The 19,160-nt window shown below is 43.6% G+C and overlaps 1 protein-coding gene across 1 annotated transcript in view; it reads right to left on the bottom strand.

Annotated features, from left to right (window-relative positions):
• The window catches only part of LOC122556798 (dedicator of cytokinesis protein 2-like), a 727,415-nt gene that overhangs the window by 215,481 nt on the left and 492,774 nt on the right, over positions 1 to 19,160 (bottom strand). Inside the window, exon 28 of the mRNA XM_043703987.1 lies at positions 18,076 to 18,174. Within this exon, the coding sequence (XP_043559922.1) occupies positions 18,076 to 18,174 (99 nt within the window). The remainder of the gene's footprint in view (positions 1 to 18,075; positions 18,175 to 19,160) is intronic.

Here is a 19,160-nt window from a genome sequence, read left to right as displayed (position 1 = left end):
ATCCGACTTCCCTCTCCCTTGCCTGTGCACCCCTCCACCTGCTTATCTGCCCCCCCTTGCCTGCCCCCTCCCCACGCTTTCTTGCCCACCTGCCCTTCTTCCCATGCCCCCGCATTCTTCTTTTCCCCTTCTTCCTGCCTTGACTCTTCCCTCTTTCCTTGCCCCCTCCTCACCCATATCCCCTCCATGACATGATCTTTCCTGAAGAACACCAGCATTACCTTTGCCCCACCCCACCAATGAGCCACCCACCATTGGGCGGCGTGGGTTACAACATGGCATCTGCAGCGCCATGTTGTAACGGCTCCCTCATTTTTAAACCAGTACCCCTAGTTCTAGACTCGACCACAAATGAATCTAATCCCACATGCCAGCATTTGGTCCATACCCCCCAAACCCTTCCTATTCATATACCCATCCAGATGCTTCTTAAATGACCACCCTTTCACTTTCCACCCAGGCAAGTCCCCTCAGGATCTTATATGTTTCCATTTTATTTATTCACAGAATGTAAACATTACAATGTTGACAGGGTTGGAGTGTCTGAGCTACAGGGAGAGGCTGAACAGGCTGGGGCTGTTTTCCCTGGAGTGTCGGAGGCTGAGGGGTGACTTTACAATGGTTTATAAAATCATGAGGGGCATGGATTGGGTAGATAGACAAGGTCTTTTCCCTGGGGTGGGGGAGCCCAGAACTAGACAGCATAGAATTAGGGTGCGAGGAGAAAGATTATAAAAGTGCCCTAAGAGGCAACATTTTCACACAGTGGGTGGTGCATGTATGGAACGAGCTGTCAGAGGAAGTGGTGAAGGCTGGTACAATTACAGCATTTAAGAGGCATCTGGATGGGTATATGAATAGGAAGGGTTTGGAGCGATATGGACCAAATGCTGGCAAGTGGGATTAGATTAATTTAGGATAACTGGTCAGCACGTACGAGTTGGACCGAAGGGTCTGGTTCCGTGCTGAACATCTCCATGACTCTATTATGACTAGGGCCAGCATTTTTTGCCTAGAGGACAGTTAAAATTCAAACATATTGCTATGGGTCTGAAATCACTGGTTGGCAGCTTTCATCCCCTAAAGGACATTAATGTTGTTTAATTCCCCAATCAACGATTACTATTCAACATTTAACTCTGGATTCCTTTTTTTTATTATTGATTTCAAATTCTACTACCTGTCAAGGCAAAATTCAAACTCAGGTTCTCAGAACATACCTGAGCCTTGGGTTTATAGTCAAGTGATAATACCATTAAACCATCACCTCCTCAGGATCATTGCTGACTCTCCTAAACTCCAGAGGATACAGACCCAGCCTCTCTAGTCTTCCCTCATAAGACAGGGTAAAAACAATGACTGCAGATGCTGGAAACCAGATTCTGGATTCGTGGTGCTGGAAGAGCACAGCAGTTCAGGCAGCATCTGAGGATCAGGAAAATCGACGTTTCGGGCAAAAGCCCTTAATCAGGATTACAGGAATGAAGGGCTTTTGCCCGAAACGTCAATTTTACTGCTCCTCGGATGCTGCCTGAACTGCTGTGCTCTTCCAGCACCACCAATCCAGAATTCCCTCATAAGACAATTCATTCATTTCGGGTATTGTTCTGGTAAACTTTGTCTGAAATGCTTCCAATGCATTAACTTCCTTCCACATATATAGTCACTATGGTAATTAGTGAGTTCAAAATGGTGGGTGGGCTGCCAATTTTTACCCCCGAGCACCTTCCAGAATTTTGGGAGACAGGTGTGATGAGATTGCATTGCCGACATATTCCTATCAGTGCATTGGGAGTGGGGTGGGTATGTGGTATGTGGCCAGGGTAGTAGAGGTGGTGCTCCTAATCTGGAATACCCAGCTCCAAGTTGCTAAAACAGGCAGGTTTCATTTGCTTGTGCCTGGGTCAGTGCAAGATAACTTTTCTTTATTGGTCAGAGCATTGAGTATAGGAGTTGGGAGGTCATCTTGTGGCTGTACAGGACATTGGTTAGGCCACGTTTGGAATATTGTGTGCGATTCTGGTCTCTTTTCTATTAGAAAAATATTGTGAAACTTGAAAGGGTTCAGAAAGATTTAGAAGGATGTTGCCAGGGTTGGAGGATTTGAGCTATAGGGAGAGGCTGAATAGGCTGGGGCTGTTTACCCTGGAGCATCAGGGCTGAGGGGTGACCTTATAGAGGTTTATAAAATCATGAAGGGCATGAATAGGGTCAATAGATAAGGTATTTTCCCTGGAGTGGGGAGTCCAGAACTAGAGGGCATAGGTATAGGGTGTGAGGAGAAAACTTTTAAAGGGACCTAAGGGGCAACCTTTTCACACAGAGGGTAGTGTGTGTATGGAATGAGCTGCCAGAGGAAGTGGTGGAGGCTGGTACAATTACAACATTTAAAAGGCATCTAGATGGGTATATGAATTGGAAGGGATATGGGCCGGATGCTGGCAGGTGGGACTAGATTGGGTTGGGATATCTGGTCGGCTTGGACAAGTTGGACCAAAGGGTCTGTTTCCATGCTGTACATCTCTATGACTCTATAACTGTTGGAAATTAAATCTTACATTTATTTCACAACTCCACTCCCATTACAACATACCATCACTGGAATGGTGAACGATACAAGCCTTCGTATTTTTATAGATCATAGCCTCTTGTTGAAAGAGGCCTGCAATGTCAAAGGTTCTTTCATTCAGCAGAGATATATCCATGGAGTTATAGAGTCATACGGCACAGAAACCAACCTTTCGTTCTCGCCCATCCATACTGACCACAATCCCAAGCTAAACTAGCCCCACCTGCCTGCACTTGGCCCATATCTAGATTAGATTACTTTAGATTATATTAGATTACTTAGTGTGGAAACAGGCCCTTCGGCCCAACAAGTCCACACCGACCCGCCGAAGCGCAACCCACCCATTCCCCTCCATTTACCCCCCTACCTAATACTGTGGGAAATTTAGCATGGCCAATTCACCTGACCTGCACATCTTTGGACTGTGGGAGGAAACCGGAGCACCCGGAGGAAACCCACGCAGACACAGTCAGTCGCCTGAGTTGGGAATTGAACTCTGGTCTCTGGCGCTGTGAGGCAGCAGTGCTAACTGCTGTGCCACCGTGCTATTTCTTATTCATGGACTTATCTAAACATTGTAACTACCAGCATCCATCACTTCCTCAGGAAGGTAATTCCAACTAAGAACATCTGTCTGAGTAAAGAAATTTCCCCTCTTTTTTTAAATCTTTCTCCTTTCACCTTAAAATGTGACCCTTCATCTTGAAAAAGACCCCACCCCAGGAAAAAGAGTCTATTTTTCCTATGATTTATAATCCTCCATAAGGTCACCCCTCAACTTCGTACGCCCAGTGAAAAATGTCCCAGCCTATCCGGCCCCTCCTTATAAGTCAAACCTTCCACACCTGGCAACATCCTGGTAAATCTTCCTCTCCAGCTTAATAATATCATTCCTACAACAGGGTGACCAAACTGGACACAGTACTCCAGGAGAGGCCTCTCCAACATCCTGCACTACATCAAACATTTTTAAAAATGCATTAATTCATGGGATAAGGGCATCAATGGCATTCATCACCCACCCCAGAGGGCATTTGAGTCAGCTACATTGCTGTGGGTCTGGAGTCACATGTAGTCTAAACCAGGTAAGGATGACCGTTTCCTTCCCAAAAGGGCATTAAGATAGCAGATAGTTTTTTTTTAACCTCAACAATGGCTTGATGGTCATCATTAGATTCTTATTTCCAAGTTTCTTTATTATTTAATTCAAACTTTAGCATCAGCCATGACAGGATTCGAACTCAGATATCCAGAATATTCCCATAGGTCTTTGGATTAACAGTCGAGTGATAATACCACTGGGCCATTGCCTCCTGTGTTGGTTCTTGGAATGGGGGTTTCTTCCAATTTCCTGGACAAAACTCCTCTGAAAACAGGTTGATTACCCGTACATGTAGAATAGATGACCTTCTTTTTACATTCCCTAACCAAGCTGTTCAGAGGTATTACTAAAGTAAAAACAATGACTGCAGATGCTGGAAACCAGATTCTGGATTAATGGTGCTGGAAGAGCACAGCAGTTCAGGCAGCATCCGAGGAGCAGCGAAGGATGCTGCCTGAACTGCTGTGCCCTTTCAGCACCACTAATCTATAATCCAGAGGTATTACTACTCATCTCAGGATCAGGTGGCACTTGAATGTGGCCCTCCTGGCTCAGAGGAAGGGACTCTACCACTGTGCCACAGAAATAGTTAAAGGTTAGCTTCTGGACTATTAGGCTGGTGACATTACAACTGTCTCCCTCATATGGATGACCTGTAGGTCGACAGAATAATGGTTATTTGACTCTACGAGAAGTGACTGGCTTTGAGATTTTTTTTTGACAAAAGTGTTACATAAAAGTGGGTGCTATTTTAAAACTGCAAACATGTGACACCACCTCCTGTTAAATAACACTGTTGATCCAAGTAAACTAAGACAGTGCTATTTATTTGCAGATATAAACATATTAAATGAGGTTTACTGGGCTTGTTGTGGAGATTATTTTGACATTAAAGTTTCTTAAGCATATCTATGTTGTTCGTTCCAACTCCCCAGGGGGGGCAGAAATCTATTTTCTCTGCAGCTTGGAAATGAACTCAATAAATTTTTGACCAGAAGTATTGATCAGTGCATTTAAAAAGATGCCCTGAAATTTCGACAATTTATCTCTCAAAATCAGATTAAGATTTCCCAGCGTCACTGTTTGTAGTAACTTGGCCCTTGCTAAAGAAAGTGACCTTCTGAACATTACTGCTACAAATGTATTACAGTGTGCAGGTGAACTTGTAGGTGCAACTCGGGGGACTCCTCATGTATTATAGTGAAATGATAAGTACAGCAGATGGGGGAAGGAACGTCATCAGAGAGGATTTGTTAGGGCTTGGTTCTCCCTTTCTGAAGGCACGGACACTTGCTGAAAGAAGTGTTGCCTTCTTGCATGTATCAAACCCTGAAGTTAAACTCGCCACCAGTAGTCTCTCTCTAATGCGATAGCATCTCTCTGGGGTCACCAAGCGGCTCTCCATCACCCAAGAGAATCTGAAAGATGAGGGTTCAAAAACTCGCCTAAATATCCTCTTTCGCAACAGAGCATTCAAATAGATTTTCACAGTTCCTTTGCTTTTCAAAAACAAAACTGGTTTGGAATTAAATGGGGAATTTGAAGACGAGGTAATATTTTTAAGGTGTGAGGAGAAAGATTTGAAAAAAGACATGAGGGGCATTTTTTGTATATACAGAGGTTGGTTCATGCATGGAATGAACTTCCAGAAGAAGTAATTGATGTGGGTACAATATTTAAAATACGTTTGGATAAGTTTATGAATTGGAACTGTTTGGAGGGACGTGAGCCAGGAGCAGGCAGGTGGGACAAGTTCAGTTTGTGGTCTGCATGGACTGGTTGGACCAAAGGGTCTGTTTCCACGCTGTATGGCTCTATGACTCTATGACTTTTTGATTGTTTCTTTTATTTTATATTTTACCTCGGAATGTATCTCTGTACGTTTTTTTTCTCCTCTGTGCTTTACTCTTTCCCTTTGAACAGGTGCTTGTCAGTGGTGTACCATTGCTGATGGTGTAGAAGGAAGTGTGCATGACCCCCCCACCCCACCCACCACCCCAGACGTTACTCATTTCCCATGCGGTTGCAATTAAAGCTTACAGTGTGCATAGGAAATATGAGGAATTCTGCACGGGGCAAGTTCTTCACTGGGAAAACATGATGATGAGCTTTGAAGGAGTCATAAAGAATCAAAGAGGGAGGTTCAACATGAGGAGAACAACTCCTCCAACCATTGCCATGAATGTAATTCTTTCTGAGAGCACAATGATAGACTTAATGCTCTGGAAGTTTAAATTTGAGGTATAATCATTATGCATTACATTGGTGTCACTTTATAAATGTGTATATCAGCATTATTTATTGATCACAGCTTAAGCACATTAGTGGACTAGGGACATTGCCTTTATTGTGGAAAAAAAACAATATTGCGTGGTGTCGTTTATTCTGTGTTGAATGTTCATGCTAGTTATCAGTTTTGCACTCATCTCGCTGTGGGACATGGTTGAGCTTACAAGCTTAGCAGACCTCTCCTTCCATTGCTGGTAAAAGAGCTTGCTCTCTGTGGAAATAATTACAATGTTGTAGATGAACTCAGAGTCATACAGTACAGAAACAGACCCTTCGGTCCAACTCATCCATGCCAACCAGGTTTCCCAAACTAAACCAGTCCCATTTGTCATGCTTAACCCATTGCCTTCTAAACCTTTCCAATTCACGAACCTCTACCATTTTCTGTGGCAGCTCATTCCACATATAGAGTCATAGAGATGTACAGCACAGAAACAGACCGTTCAGTCCAACTCAGCCATGCTGACCAGATATTCCAACCCAATCTAGTCCCATTTGCAAGCACCCGGCCCATATCCCTTCCTATTCATATACCCATTCCAAATGCCTTTTAAATGTTGTAATTATACCACCCACATCACTTCCTCTGTCAGGTCATTTCACACACGCACTACCCTCTGCATGTATGAACCACCCTCGATGTGAAAAAGTTCCTCCTCAGGTCACTTTTAAATATTTCTTCTCTGATTTTAAAATTGTGCTGTCTAGTTTTTAACTCCCCTACCCAAGGGAAAAGACCTTTGCTATTCACCTTATCCAAACCCCTCATGATTTTTACAAACCTCTGTAAGGATGTAGTGTACCTAGACTTTCAGAAAGCTTTTGATAAACTCCCACATAGAAGATTAGTGAGCAAAATTAGGGCATGTTGTGTTGGGGGCAAAATACTGACTTGGATTGAAATGTGAGGAGGATGTTATGAGAATACATGGTGACTTGGACAGGCTAGGTGAGTGGATGGATGCAAGCCAGATGCAGTTTAATGTGGATAAATGTGTGGTTATCTACTTTGGTGGCAAGAAAAGAAAGACAGATTACTATCTAACTGGAGTCAAGTTAGGTAAAGAGGAAGTACAATGAGATCTAGGTGTTCTTGTACATCGGTCAATGAAAGCAAGCATGCAGGTACAGCAGGCAGTGAAGAAAGCTAATGGCATGCTGCTCTTCATAACCAGAGGAATTGAGTGTAGAAGCAAAGAGATCCTTCTGCAGCTATACAGGACCCTGGTGAGACCACACCTGGAGTATTGTGTGCAATTTTGGTCTCCAAATTTGAGGAAGGACATTCTGGCTATTGAGGGAGTGCAGCGTAGGTTCACAAGGTCAATTCCCAGAATGGCAGGACTATCATATGTTGAAACATTGGAGCAACTTGGCTTGTGTACACTTGAGTTTAGAAGGATGAGAGGGGATCTGATTAAGATGTATAAGATTATTAAAGGACTGGACACTCTGGAGGCTGGAAGTATGTTTCCACTGATGGGTGAGTCCAGAACCAGAGGACACAGTTTAAAAATAAGGGGTAGGCCATTTAGAATAGAGTTGAGGAGAAACTTCTTCACCCAGAGAGCGGTGGATATATGGAATACTCTGCCCCAGAAGGCAGTGAAGGCTAAGTCTCTGGATATTTTCAAGAAAGAGATGGATAGAGCTCTTAGAGATAGTGGAATCAAGGGTTATGGGGATAAGGTAGGAACAGGATACTGATTGTAGATGATCAGCCATGATCATAATGAATGGTGGTGCTGGCTCGAAGGGCTGAATGGCCTAGTCCTGCACCTAATGTCTATTTTCTATTGTCTATTGTCTATTGTCACCTCTCAACCTCCTGTGTTCCAGGGAAAAAAGTGTCAGTCTATCCAGCCTTTCCTTATAACTCAAACCCTCCAGTCTTGGAAACATTCTTGTAAATCTTTTTCTGCACCCTGTCCAATTTAATAACATCCTTCCTCTCACAGGACAATCAGAACTGTACTCCAGAAGTGGCCTGAAAAACATCCTGTTGAACTGCAACATGACATCCCCGATTCCTATGACATAAAGGTTTGAGCAGTGAAGGCAAAGGGGCCAAACGCTTTACTCACCACCCTGTCTACCTGTGATACAACTTTCAAGGAACTATGTACCTGAACCCTTAGCTCTCTGTTTGACAACACTCCCCAGGGCCTTACCATTAACTGTATAAGTCATTCCGTGGTTTGTCTTACCAAAATGCAACATCTTAAATTTATCCAAATTAATTTCCATCTGCCATTCCTCAGCCCACTGGCCCAGTTGATCAAGATTCCATTGTACTCTTAGATAACCTTCTTCATCACTGTCAACTATACCACAAACTTTGGTGTCATTCTCAAATTTACTAACCATACTTCCTATAGCTAACGCCCTGAGATAAAAGATATTTGGGTCTATTTTCACCCCACTCATTTTCTTTACTTGATGAACTGCACCGCTGATACCCTGAACACCCTAGGCCCTTCCAACTACAATCCTCTGTGCCCCAGCCCAACCCTCCATCTCAACCACCTTCCAGTCATCCATGCACCGAATCCCAACTTATCTAACCTGACCTCGGCCCTAACCTACCCTCGCTACTCTGGAGCCTCCATGCTAGTTGCCATACTCCTGCTTCCTGCCGAATTCAACAAGCTCCTGGAAGTGGTCATCCACAACAAGATTTATTGGACACTTCATGAGGGCGCAATGGTTACAAACGCTCAACAATGTCTTTTCTTCCTCACGCAACTGAGGAAATTTGGCATGACGGCAAATACCCTTGCCAACTTTTATAGGCGCGCCATCGAGAGCATTCTGTCTGGACATATCACTACCTGGTATGACAACTGTACCATTCAAGATCGGAGACTGTTACAGAGAATGGTGAACTCGGCCTGGACAATCACAAAGGCCAACCTCCCATCTATAGAATCCATCTACCAGGCCCACTGTCAAGGAAAGGCTGCCAGCATTCTTAAAGATCCATCCCACCCTGGCAATGTTTTTCTACAACCTCTACCATCGGGGAGAAGGTACAGAAGCCTGAATATACGCACCAGCCGGTTTCGAAACATTTTCTACCCTACTGTCGTTAGAATACTGAATGGACTCACAAACCCTTAACATTTGCCTGTACCTGTGTTTTTGTTTTTGCCGATGTTTACCTATTATTTTCTTATCTGTGAAACTTAACTCTGTGATCTGCCTGTATTGCTCACAAGACAAAGCTTTTCACTGTACCTCGGTACACGTGACAATAAATTCAGTTCAATTCAGCTACCCAATGACGTCACACACAACTGCACAAAGCTAACATGATGCATGCCACCTTCAAACAAACATCAACCAGGAGCCATGAGGTTCTCATGCATCATTGATTAAAATTATGAAGCTAGGAAATAACCAAATGAAGGTTGCAGTATTTAGGGCTTGCAAACGTTTTTGAAGTGAGAGGTACCATCCTCAGATGGTGATGGCTAACGTGAAGGAGCATAGCTTTAAATTGAGGAGTGATAGATATAGGACAGCTGTCAGAGGTAGTTTCTTTACTCAGAGAATAGTCGGGGTGTGGAACGTTCTGCCTGCAGCAGTTGTGGACTCGCCAACTTTAAGGGCATTTAAATGGTCAGTGGATAGACATATGGATGAAAATAAAATAAAAGGTTGAATGGGCTTCAGATTGGTTTCACAGGTTGGCACAACATCGAGGGCCGAAGGGCCTGTATTGCGCTGTAACGTTCTATGTTCAGCCGTGGGCCTGGATTTAAACCTGACTCAAGGGCTGACTTCATCTCTTCATTGAAAATCAAAATTTTAGCTCTTGCCAAATGCTGTCCCACTCCTCAACAAATTTCCCCACTCTTAGAGGCTCCATTAATATTCTCCTCTATGCATATTTCTCTTTATTTCTTTTTAATGCCTCTCCTCCACCATCTGTCTTTTATTCTTTCTTAATACTCCCTTTTTTTTCTGTCTTTCCATATTTTTCTCCCTGTCTCTTGTGCTCAAATTCTCTCTTTCCTGTTGTTTGCTGATTTCTCGTGAAAGAGGAGACCGACACTAACTGATTTCACTCCACTCCCAGCCTTGTTTAACCTGACACTGTACGTTAGACCCATGGTGGGATTAATTGTACAAAGAGCTCTAATACTAAATGATGTGGTTAAATATTAATCTATTAATCTATCTTACTCCTTCCTTTGCAAAACACACAATGCTCAGATCCACAGCCATCTCATATGGCCTTTCTTAGAGTCTGCTGTCAGTTGACATTTCCTGGATTTTCAATGACCTTTAGCAGCATTGACCAATTGGCCTTCCTCTCGAACAATTTCAGTTTCTGAGAGAACTTCACACACCCCCTCTCTTGAAAAGCTGTGCCAAAATGTGTTCCTCCTATCTGTTTGAATCTGTTCAATATCTATTGTAGTCAAGAGTGTGGTGCTGGAAAAGCACAGCAGGTCAGGCAGTATACAAAGAGCAGGAGAATCAGGAAGGGCTTATTCCCAGAATGTCAATTCTCCTGCTCCTCAGATGCTGCCTGACCAGCTGTGCTTTTCCAGCTCAATGTTGTGCCAACCTGTAAAACCAATCTGAAGCCCATCCAACCTACACTATTTCATTTTCACCTATATGTCTATCCACTGACCATTTAAATACCCTTAAAGTTGGCAAGTCTACAACTGCTGCAGGCAGAACGTTCCAGGCCCCGACTACTCTCTGAGTAAAGAAACTACCCCTGACATCTGTCCTATATCTATCACCCCTCAATTTAAAACTATGCTCCTTCACGCTAGCCATCACCATCTGAGGATGGTACCTTCCACTTCAAAAACGTTTGCAAGCCCTAAATACAGCAACCTTCATTTGGTTATTTCCTAGCTTCATGATTTTAATCAATGATGCATGAGAACCTCATGGCTCCTGGTTGATGTTTGTTTGAAGGTGGCATGCATCATGTTAGCTTTGTGCAGTTGTGTGCGACGTCACTGGGTAGCTGAATTGAATCTGCAGTCCTCACTTTCTCCCAATATCTGTAGCGACCATCTTGTGGGTCAAATACACAATGGACACATGAACATCATGGACACACTATGAACATCAATTGACACCAATGGTGTGTTTCTTCCCTTCTTCCATTCTTAGCTGTCCCTCCACATTACCGAACACAGTTTAGCAAGTAGTCCTCATTTTGATTTGAGTGTAAGTCATAGGGTATCTGACATTGTGTACAATGGGCAGCCGATCCTGTATGGTTCTAGCCTGTAAAGTTCTGCACCTTTCCCTCTGTAGTCTCACACCTATTTATGTCGATCTTTCATAAATAAATACTTGAGAGTGAGGATGCCCAGTACTACTATAAGGCTGTACTTATGAAACTTCGCAATGCAGCAGGATTAAACCTACTGCTGCTAATCAACTGCTCCAGACTAATTACAAAGATCTGTAAATCCTATGATTCTAGGTCATAGCCAAAATACCCTGCAATCTTCTCTGATCTTGGAAGCAAAACAAAACTGGGACTGGCTACTCACATTCTCCCCGTGTCTACGTGGGTTCCCTCCGGGTGCTCCGGTTTCCTCCCACAATCCAAAGATGTGGAGGTTAGGTGAATTGGACATGTTAAATTGCCAAATAGTGTTCTGGGATGTGTAGGTTAGCGGCATCAGTCAGGGGTAAATGTGGAGTAATGGGGTAGGGGAATGGGTCTGGCTGGGTTACTCTGTGGAGGTTTGGTGTGGACCTGTTGGACCAATGGCCTGTTTCTGCACTGTAGGGTTTCTATGATTACTCTTTAGTCAAGAGGTTGCCTGTAACTACAAGTTATGAGGACAACAGAGCCTATTAATTCTGTGCATGCTTCAAAATCCCTGTTCCAACACGTATTCTCTTATTTTTAATCCACTTCAGTAACCATCTGCCGTTCTTTTTTTGTCTTGTATTCCAGAAATTCATGATTAAAACATTAGGAAGTTGCTGAGGAAACAAGTACATGCAGAGGCTCAGAGGTTAGGAATGCTTGGCAGAGCAGGCTTGATGAGACAAAGGTACCTTTCCTTTCACCTATGTCCTACATTCCAATTCTCATTTCAAGCTGCCAGTATCAGATGCCCATCCTCTGAGGTCAAAACATCTTTCCTGAGGTCAGGTGCAGAGACAGATGGAAAGAAATCGGATCTAACTAAAGCTTTATTTTGTTCTGGTATAAATCCACCCACTTACAATCTGCATAGATCTTGTATAAGCATACCCTCTGCATCCCCCTCTTACAAAGATGTTGATTTGGGACACCTATTCGAGGGCACTTTCACGACTTTTGTGACTAAACATTTTAGATTAGATTAGATTACTTTACAGTGTGGAAACAGGCCCTTCGGCCCAACAAGTCCACACCGCCCCGCCGAAGCGCAAACCACCCATACCCCTACATTTACCCCTTACCTAACACTACGGGCAATTTAGCATGGCCAATTCACCTGACCTGCACATCTTTGGACTGTAGGAGGAAACCGGAGCACCCGGAGGAAACCCACGCAGACACGGGGAGAATGTGCAAACTCCACACAGAAATTTCTGCAGAAACAATGCAAATATGGGAACTATCCACCTTTCTGTCCCCTGGTATCAGGGCAGATTAACATCAGTGTGGAAACAGGCCCTTTGGCCCAACAAGTCCACACCAACCCTCCGATGAGTATCAGACCCAGAACCATTCACAATTACTCTACATTTACTCCTGACCTAACTTACACATCCCTGAACACTGTGGGCAATTTAACATGGCCAATTCACCTAACCTGCTTATCTTTGGATCATGGGAGGAAACCGGAGCACCCGGAGGAAACCCACACAGACACGGGGAGAATGTGCAAACCCCACACAAACAGTCGCCTGAGGCTGGAATCAAATCCAGGTCCCTGGTTCTGTGAGACAGCAGTGCTAACTGCTGAGCCACCGTGCCTTTTCTGGACTGTCTCCAAGCAACCAGCAGCCAGGCTGGGTAGTGCCACTGGAGGGAATCACCAGGGTCTGTGCCATCAGCGGGTCTGAGCTTGGGCAGCACAGACCTCTTCGTGGCAGTGATTACCCTGAGCTCAACAAACCCCACTCTGGTGTCATAGAGACAGAATCAGTAAGGCTTCTCCAATCAGAGAATTTGCCTATGCAATGCTTCTCCAGTCACAGATGTTTGTATCTCAAATTCAAAGCTGATAGGCTCGTGAGTGAGCCTATCAACATCTAACATGGGAGCGAGCCAGTCTATAATTGGAGAAGCTGTATGGAGTGGCTGTGTGCAGCAGTTCTATTGGGTGAAGGCCTCGGGGCTTACCAAACAGGGTCCCAAGGCCTCAGGAGATTTCCAAGTGTGAAACTGGGAAACGAGGCGGGGACGGGGAAGGTGATAGGGGAGGAACTGCTAGTCAGGTCCAGAGGATGCAGGAGGTGGTATGAAGGAGGAGGAGGCTGTAAAGAGTAGGGAGAGCTAGGGGATAATGGGGAAAGGAGAAGGTTGCAAAGAGTATTAGAAAGAAGGAGGCATGAGGGGAAGAGGAAAGAGAAGACTTCAAGCAGTAGAAGAGGAAGTTTAATGTTGATTGGTAATTGAGAATATTGATAAATTCTTCTAATTCTGCTTTCGTGCAAATCTAATATGTCAACTCAAATGCAGAAGGTATTGGTTCCATACGAATGCATCACCTCATAAATGTCAGTTAGAATGAATAAAAAAGCCCCGACAACCAAGCATTAGTATTTGAAAAAATCTCAAGAAGCACACTTGGAAAAAATATATTTTGCCATTGATTCAGGTTCAAAGAAATGAGGCTGGTTGCACAATATAAACAACTGAGCTGCGTGTAATTGTCTGACAAAGGCTTCACTGTGATTATGTCATACTGAAACCTAAGCTTAGAGTGGGGACCTTTCATAGAGGCATAAAGATCAAAGCAAACTCATTTTGCAGGCATCTGTATAAAATAGTTTGATCTCACTGTGCCTATGGTTTCCGATTCTTGAACCAGACGTTTGTGAAGGCTTTGAATAGGACTGAGAAAAGATTCACCAGAATGACTCCAGGGCTCAAGGGTTACAGAGGGGCTACAGTTGTCTACTGAAGAACCAATGATAAACAATCAAATAGCTCAGATCTAATTACATTTAATCTGTTTGGCAAAATAACCACAAAGCTAATACGATAAAAACCTTTTACACACTGAGTAGTTCGGATTTGGTACGGACTCTGCCTCTATGGGTGGAACAGTGGCTCAGTGGTTGGCACTGCTGCCTCACAGTGCTAGGAACCTGTGTTCAATTTCTGTCCTTGAGTGAGTGTCTGCGTGGAGTTTGCACACTCTCCCCATGTCCGCGTGGATTTCCTTCAGGTGCTTCGGTTTCCTCCCACAGTCTAAAGGTGTGCAGTTTAGATGGATTGGTCATGCTAAGTTGCCCGATAATGTCCAAGGTTGTGCAGGTTGTGTGGATCTGGATGAGGTGTTCTTCAAGGGTTGCTGCAGACTTAATGGGCCAAATGACTTATTTCAGCACTGTAGGGATGCTGTGTTATTGTGATGGATTTAAGTGCAAATTAGCATTGAAAGGAGAATTGGATAAATACTTGGAGAACAAAAATAAGGAAATAATGGGTGGGGAGGGCAAGGGGATAAAACTGACTGGATTTCTCTTCAAAACAGTGGGCACAGATTTGTTGGTTTGAATAGCCAATGCCTTCTATTTCCTCCAGAATGCATTGCATAGTTACTTGACAGAAGTGGTCATGTATTAAAGTGGGCGGGAGGAGAAATACGACCCAGAAACAGGAGTACCAGAATCCTTTCCTCTCCCTTGCTCTGCAAGTCCCTTTCAGTAGGAGAAAGTGAGGACTGCAGATGCTGGAGATCAGAGTCGAGAGTGTGGTGCTGGAAAAGCACAGCAGGTCAGGCAGCAGGAGAGTCGACATTTTGAGTATAAACTCTTCTTCAGGAATGATCAAACCCCTTTTAATAGCCTTTGCTTCAGAATTCCCTTCCTAAATCACTCCACCTTTTTCCTTCTTTGAGGCATTCTTCAAATTGTGCTTTTTTGATTTAACTGAATTGAGTTTTTTGAAAACGTAATGAAGAGGATTGATGAAGGCAGAGCAGTCGCCGTGATCTATATGGACTTCAGCAAAGCATTCGACAAGGTTCCCCATGAGTGACTGGTTAGCAAGGTTAGATCACATGGAATACAGGGAGAACAATCTATTTGGATACAGAACTGGCTCGAAGGTAGAACGCAGAGGTGGTGATGGAGGGTTGCTTTTCAGACTGGAGGCCTGTGACCAGCAGTGTGGCACAAGGTTCGTTGCTGGGTCTACTGCTTTTCATCACTAATATAAATATTTTGGATGTGAACATAGGAGGTATGGTTAGTAAGTTTGCAGATGATACCAAAATTGGAGGTTTAGCAGACAGTGAAGAAGGTTACCTCAGAGTACAATGGGATCTTGACCAGATGGGCCAATGGGCCAAGGAGAGCCAAGATAAATGTGAGACGCTGCATTTTGGAAAGATAAATCAGGGCAGGACTTATGCACTTCATGGTGAGGTCCTGGGAAGTGTTGCTGAACAAAGAGACTTTGGAGTGCAGGTTAATAGATCCTTGAAAGTGGAGTTGCAGATAAATAAGATGGTGAAGAAGTTGATTGGTATGCTTGCCTTTAATGGTCAGTGTGTTGCATATTGGAGTTGCGAAGTCATGTTGTAGGTGTACGGACATTGTTTAGGCCACTTTTGGCATACTGCGTGTAATTCTGGTCTCCCTGATATAGGAAAGCTGCCGTGAAACTTGAAAGGGTTCAGAAAGGATTTACAAGGGCTGGAGGGTTAAAGAAACAGGGAATCACTGGATAGGCTGGAGCTATATTCCCTGGAGTATCAAAAGCTGAGGGGTGACCTTATAGAGGTTTACAAAATCATGAGGGGCATGGATAGGATAAATAGACAAAGTCTTTTCCCTGGGGTGGGGGAGTCCAGAACAAGACAGCATAGGCTTAGGGCAAGAGGGAAAAGACTTAAAGGGATCTAAGGGGCAACACAGACGGTGATGCGTTTATGGAATGAGCTGCCAGAGGAAGTGGCAGAGGTTGGTAAAATTACAACATTTAAAAGGCATCTGGATGCGAATATGAATAGGAAGTGTTTAGAGGGATATGGGCCAAATGCTGGCAAATGGGACTAGATTAGTTTAGAATATCTGATCAGCATGGACGGGTTGGACCGAAGGGTCTGTTTCCATGCTGTACATCTCTATGACTCGATGACTGTATGAATTATTGGTGACTTGCCCTTAGAGTTCTTTATGCGTCTTAGGATCAGGTTTTGCTCTTGAATGCCCCTGTGCCGTATATTGCAACATCTTAGTACATGAAGGATGCTATTCAAATACAAATTGTTCTGATCCAGCCCCATGAGACAAACATTAACACTAGTTTCTTTGGTTACCATTCACTAGATTTAATTGGCTTTTATATAGAACATCCTCTACAGTTCCAAGCTTCTCAGGATTTCAAAAAAATGTCTGTTCTACCTTTCTTCAAACCAGAGAGGCTAGCCTTGTAATTCCCACATTCAGTTCTTTCCTGTTGCAACTACTGACATAATCTGCCAACTTCGCAGCTTCCATGAGTTTATGGGTTGATAGGTACTGGGGTTTGTCCCCTTCATGCTAGTTCATCATAAAGCCAAGATGTGACACATCTGATATGGGATTATAATACTGGTGAGCTCCTGTACTAACAGATTCTCTCTCTGCGTGATGTCCAGCATCGAACTAACATCTTTGAGTTTTCGAAGGACCATAAGACATAGGAGCAGAAATTAGGCCATTTGGCCCACCAAGTCTGCTCCACTATTCAATTATGGCTGATAAGAAACTCAACCCCATTCTCCTGCTTTCTCCCCATAACCCCTTTGATCCCCCTTGATAATCAACAACCTATCTATCTCCATCTTAAATACACTTAATGCCCTGGCCTCCACTGCCTTCTGTTGCAATGAATTCTATAAATTGACCGTTCTCTGGCTGACGAGGTTTCTCCTCATCTCCATTCTAAAGGTCTTCCTAAGGCTGATCTCTTGGGTTCTAGTCTCTCCACCAATAGAAACATCTTCCCAATTTCCACTCTCTCCAGGCTTTTCAGATCGCCCACCCCATACTTCTAAACTCCATCGAGTATAGACCTGAGTCCTCAAATGTTCCTCATATGTTAATCTTTTCATTCCTGGGGCCACTCTCATGACCCTCCTCTGGACTCGCTCCAGGGTCAGTAGAATTTGCGTTTTGAGTCTTTGCTTGCATTAAGATTGCTTGGGTGTTGCACAGATCTGAATGTTTCATCAAAACTCCTGCAATAAACTCATTGGTTCCTCAAGCAGCAATGATGTCAAGCAATTTCTTTAAAAAAGTACTTTCAGGCGACAAATTTCAGCAGCTCAATAGAAACTGAAAGAACTGCGGATGCTGGAAACCAGAAACTAAACAAAAAGTTTCTGGAGAAGCTCAGCATCCGTGGAGAGAAATCAGTTAATGCTTTGGGTCCGGTGACTCTTCCTCAGAACTGTATCGGATTAAGTATTGGAAGTTCCTGAGAGTAGAGTCCTCCAAAGGCCACCTCTTTTGATGTGGTCACATTAATGACAATAATGTTCATGCTGTCGTGAGGGTACTTGCTCTCTGTTTACACCTCAAGAAGACATAATCCCACATGGAACATCAAGGAGTCCAATAGCTACCCACTGGCCTTTCAGATTCTTCAACAGGGCATGGGTATCTGGAATCTGACGTAAGCCAGAGCTGTAAGGATGGCAAGTTCCCAGAAAAGCTCTTAGTGAACCAGATGGGCTTTTAATGACAATTGCCAATGGTCACTGTTACTAAAACCAATTTTCAATTCCCAATTTCTTGAATAATTAATGAAAATCCATCACTTGCCACAGCAGGATTTGCGCCTGTGTTCCCCAAAGAGTTAGACTGGGTTTGTTTACAGTGACCTTTTCATTTCTCCACCATCAGTGAGCAGCATAGGTTAATACATTAAGGGCAACAGCCCATTTGTTAGTGATGGAAAAGTCTTACTCACCACCAGGTCTTGATTTGTTTGGAAGGATTCTAGATAATTGGAGTAATGCTCATTATCCATCTGTTTGAATATTGCAGTCATGCATGCCACAAAATTACTCTGCAATAGAGAAACACCAAGAGAATTAGCCGTGAAGGATGCTATAGAAATGTGAGTTCTATTTCTCTGCCTTTCTTTTCACTTCTCGGACACAGTACCATTTTCAGAGGGAAGACAAAATCCTTTGTTGCAACCGTGATTGCTAATCAATGCTGACACCATGGTCTTCAAAATGGTTACACAACTTGCACTGAATAAATCCTCTTCCCTAAATTTATAGACGAGTGTGTGTCGCTGGAAAAGCACAGCAGGTCAGGCAGCATCTGAGGAGCAGGAGAGTCGACGTTTCAGGCAAAATGTCATTCCTTATGCCTAAAATGTCGATTCTCCTGCTGCTCGGATGCTGCCTGAACTGCTCTGCTTTTCCAGCACCATACTCTTGATTCTGATCTCCAGCATCTGCAGTCCTCACTTTCTTCACTCTAAATTTATACTCAAACAGTTTCAATAACTGGTCAGGTGTTCTGCTTTGCCAGATTATGTTCTGTACAATTTACGACTCACTATCTCTCCAGCCTATTTTGTTCTTTGCTTCCACACACTTGACGCTTTCCCTTTGAAGAAGCAGGACTGAGACTCAGTTTTGAAATGAACCATGGTTATATAGAAAGAATAGAGTAATGACCAAGTTCAGGGTTCCAAATAATGTTTTCCTAGGGAAAACCTCCTTCTATTTTTACTGGCTGTTTTGGAACAGTTCCAAGGCAGATATCCAATAAAAAGTTTGAAGGTGAAAGATCTAATGTCAAAATTGCATTTTAATTCAATCACAGGATTGATGTGGTTGGACCAGTATTTCACTGGCTGGACCAGTATTGATTGCCATTCCTTAACCACCGTTGAGAAGTGGCAGTGAGCTGTTCTTTTGAACCACTGCAGTCCATTTGGTACATCATCAAAACATCATCAAGAAGGGTGTTTTGGACTTTGACTCAGCGGCAACAAAGGAAGGGCCATGGAAAGGGTGACTAGACAAAGACTTTTCC

Source organism: Chiloscyllium plagiosum, chromosome 14 (genome assembly GCF_004010195.1).
Source record: "Chiloscyllium plagiosum isolate BGI_BamShark_2017 chromosome 14, ASM401019v2, whole genome shotgun sequence".
In the NCBI taxonomy this organism is placed as follows: domain Eukaryota; kingdom Metazoa; phylum Chordata; class Chondrichthyes; order Orectolobiformes; family Hemiscylliidae; genus Chiloscyllium; species Chiloscyllium plagiosum.
Note: the sequence above shows the minus strand (reverse complement) of the source record. Positions and strands in the feature narration are given on the sequence as shown.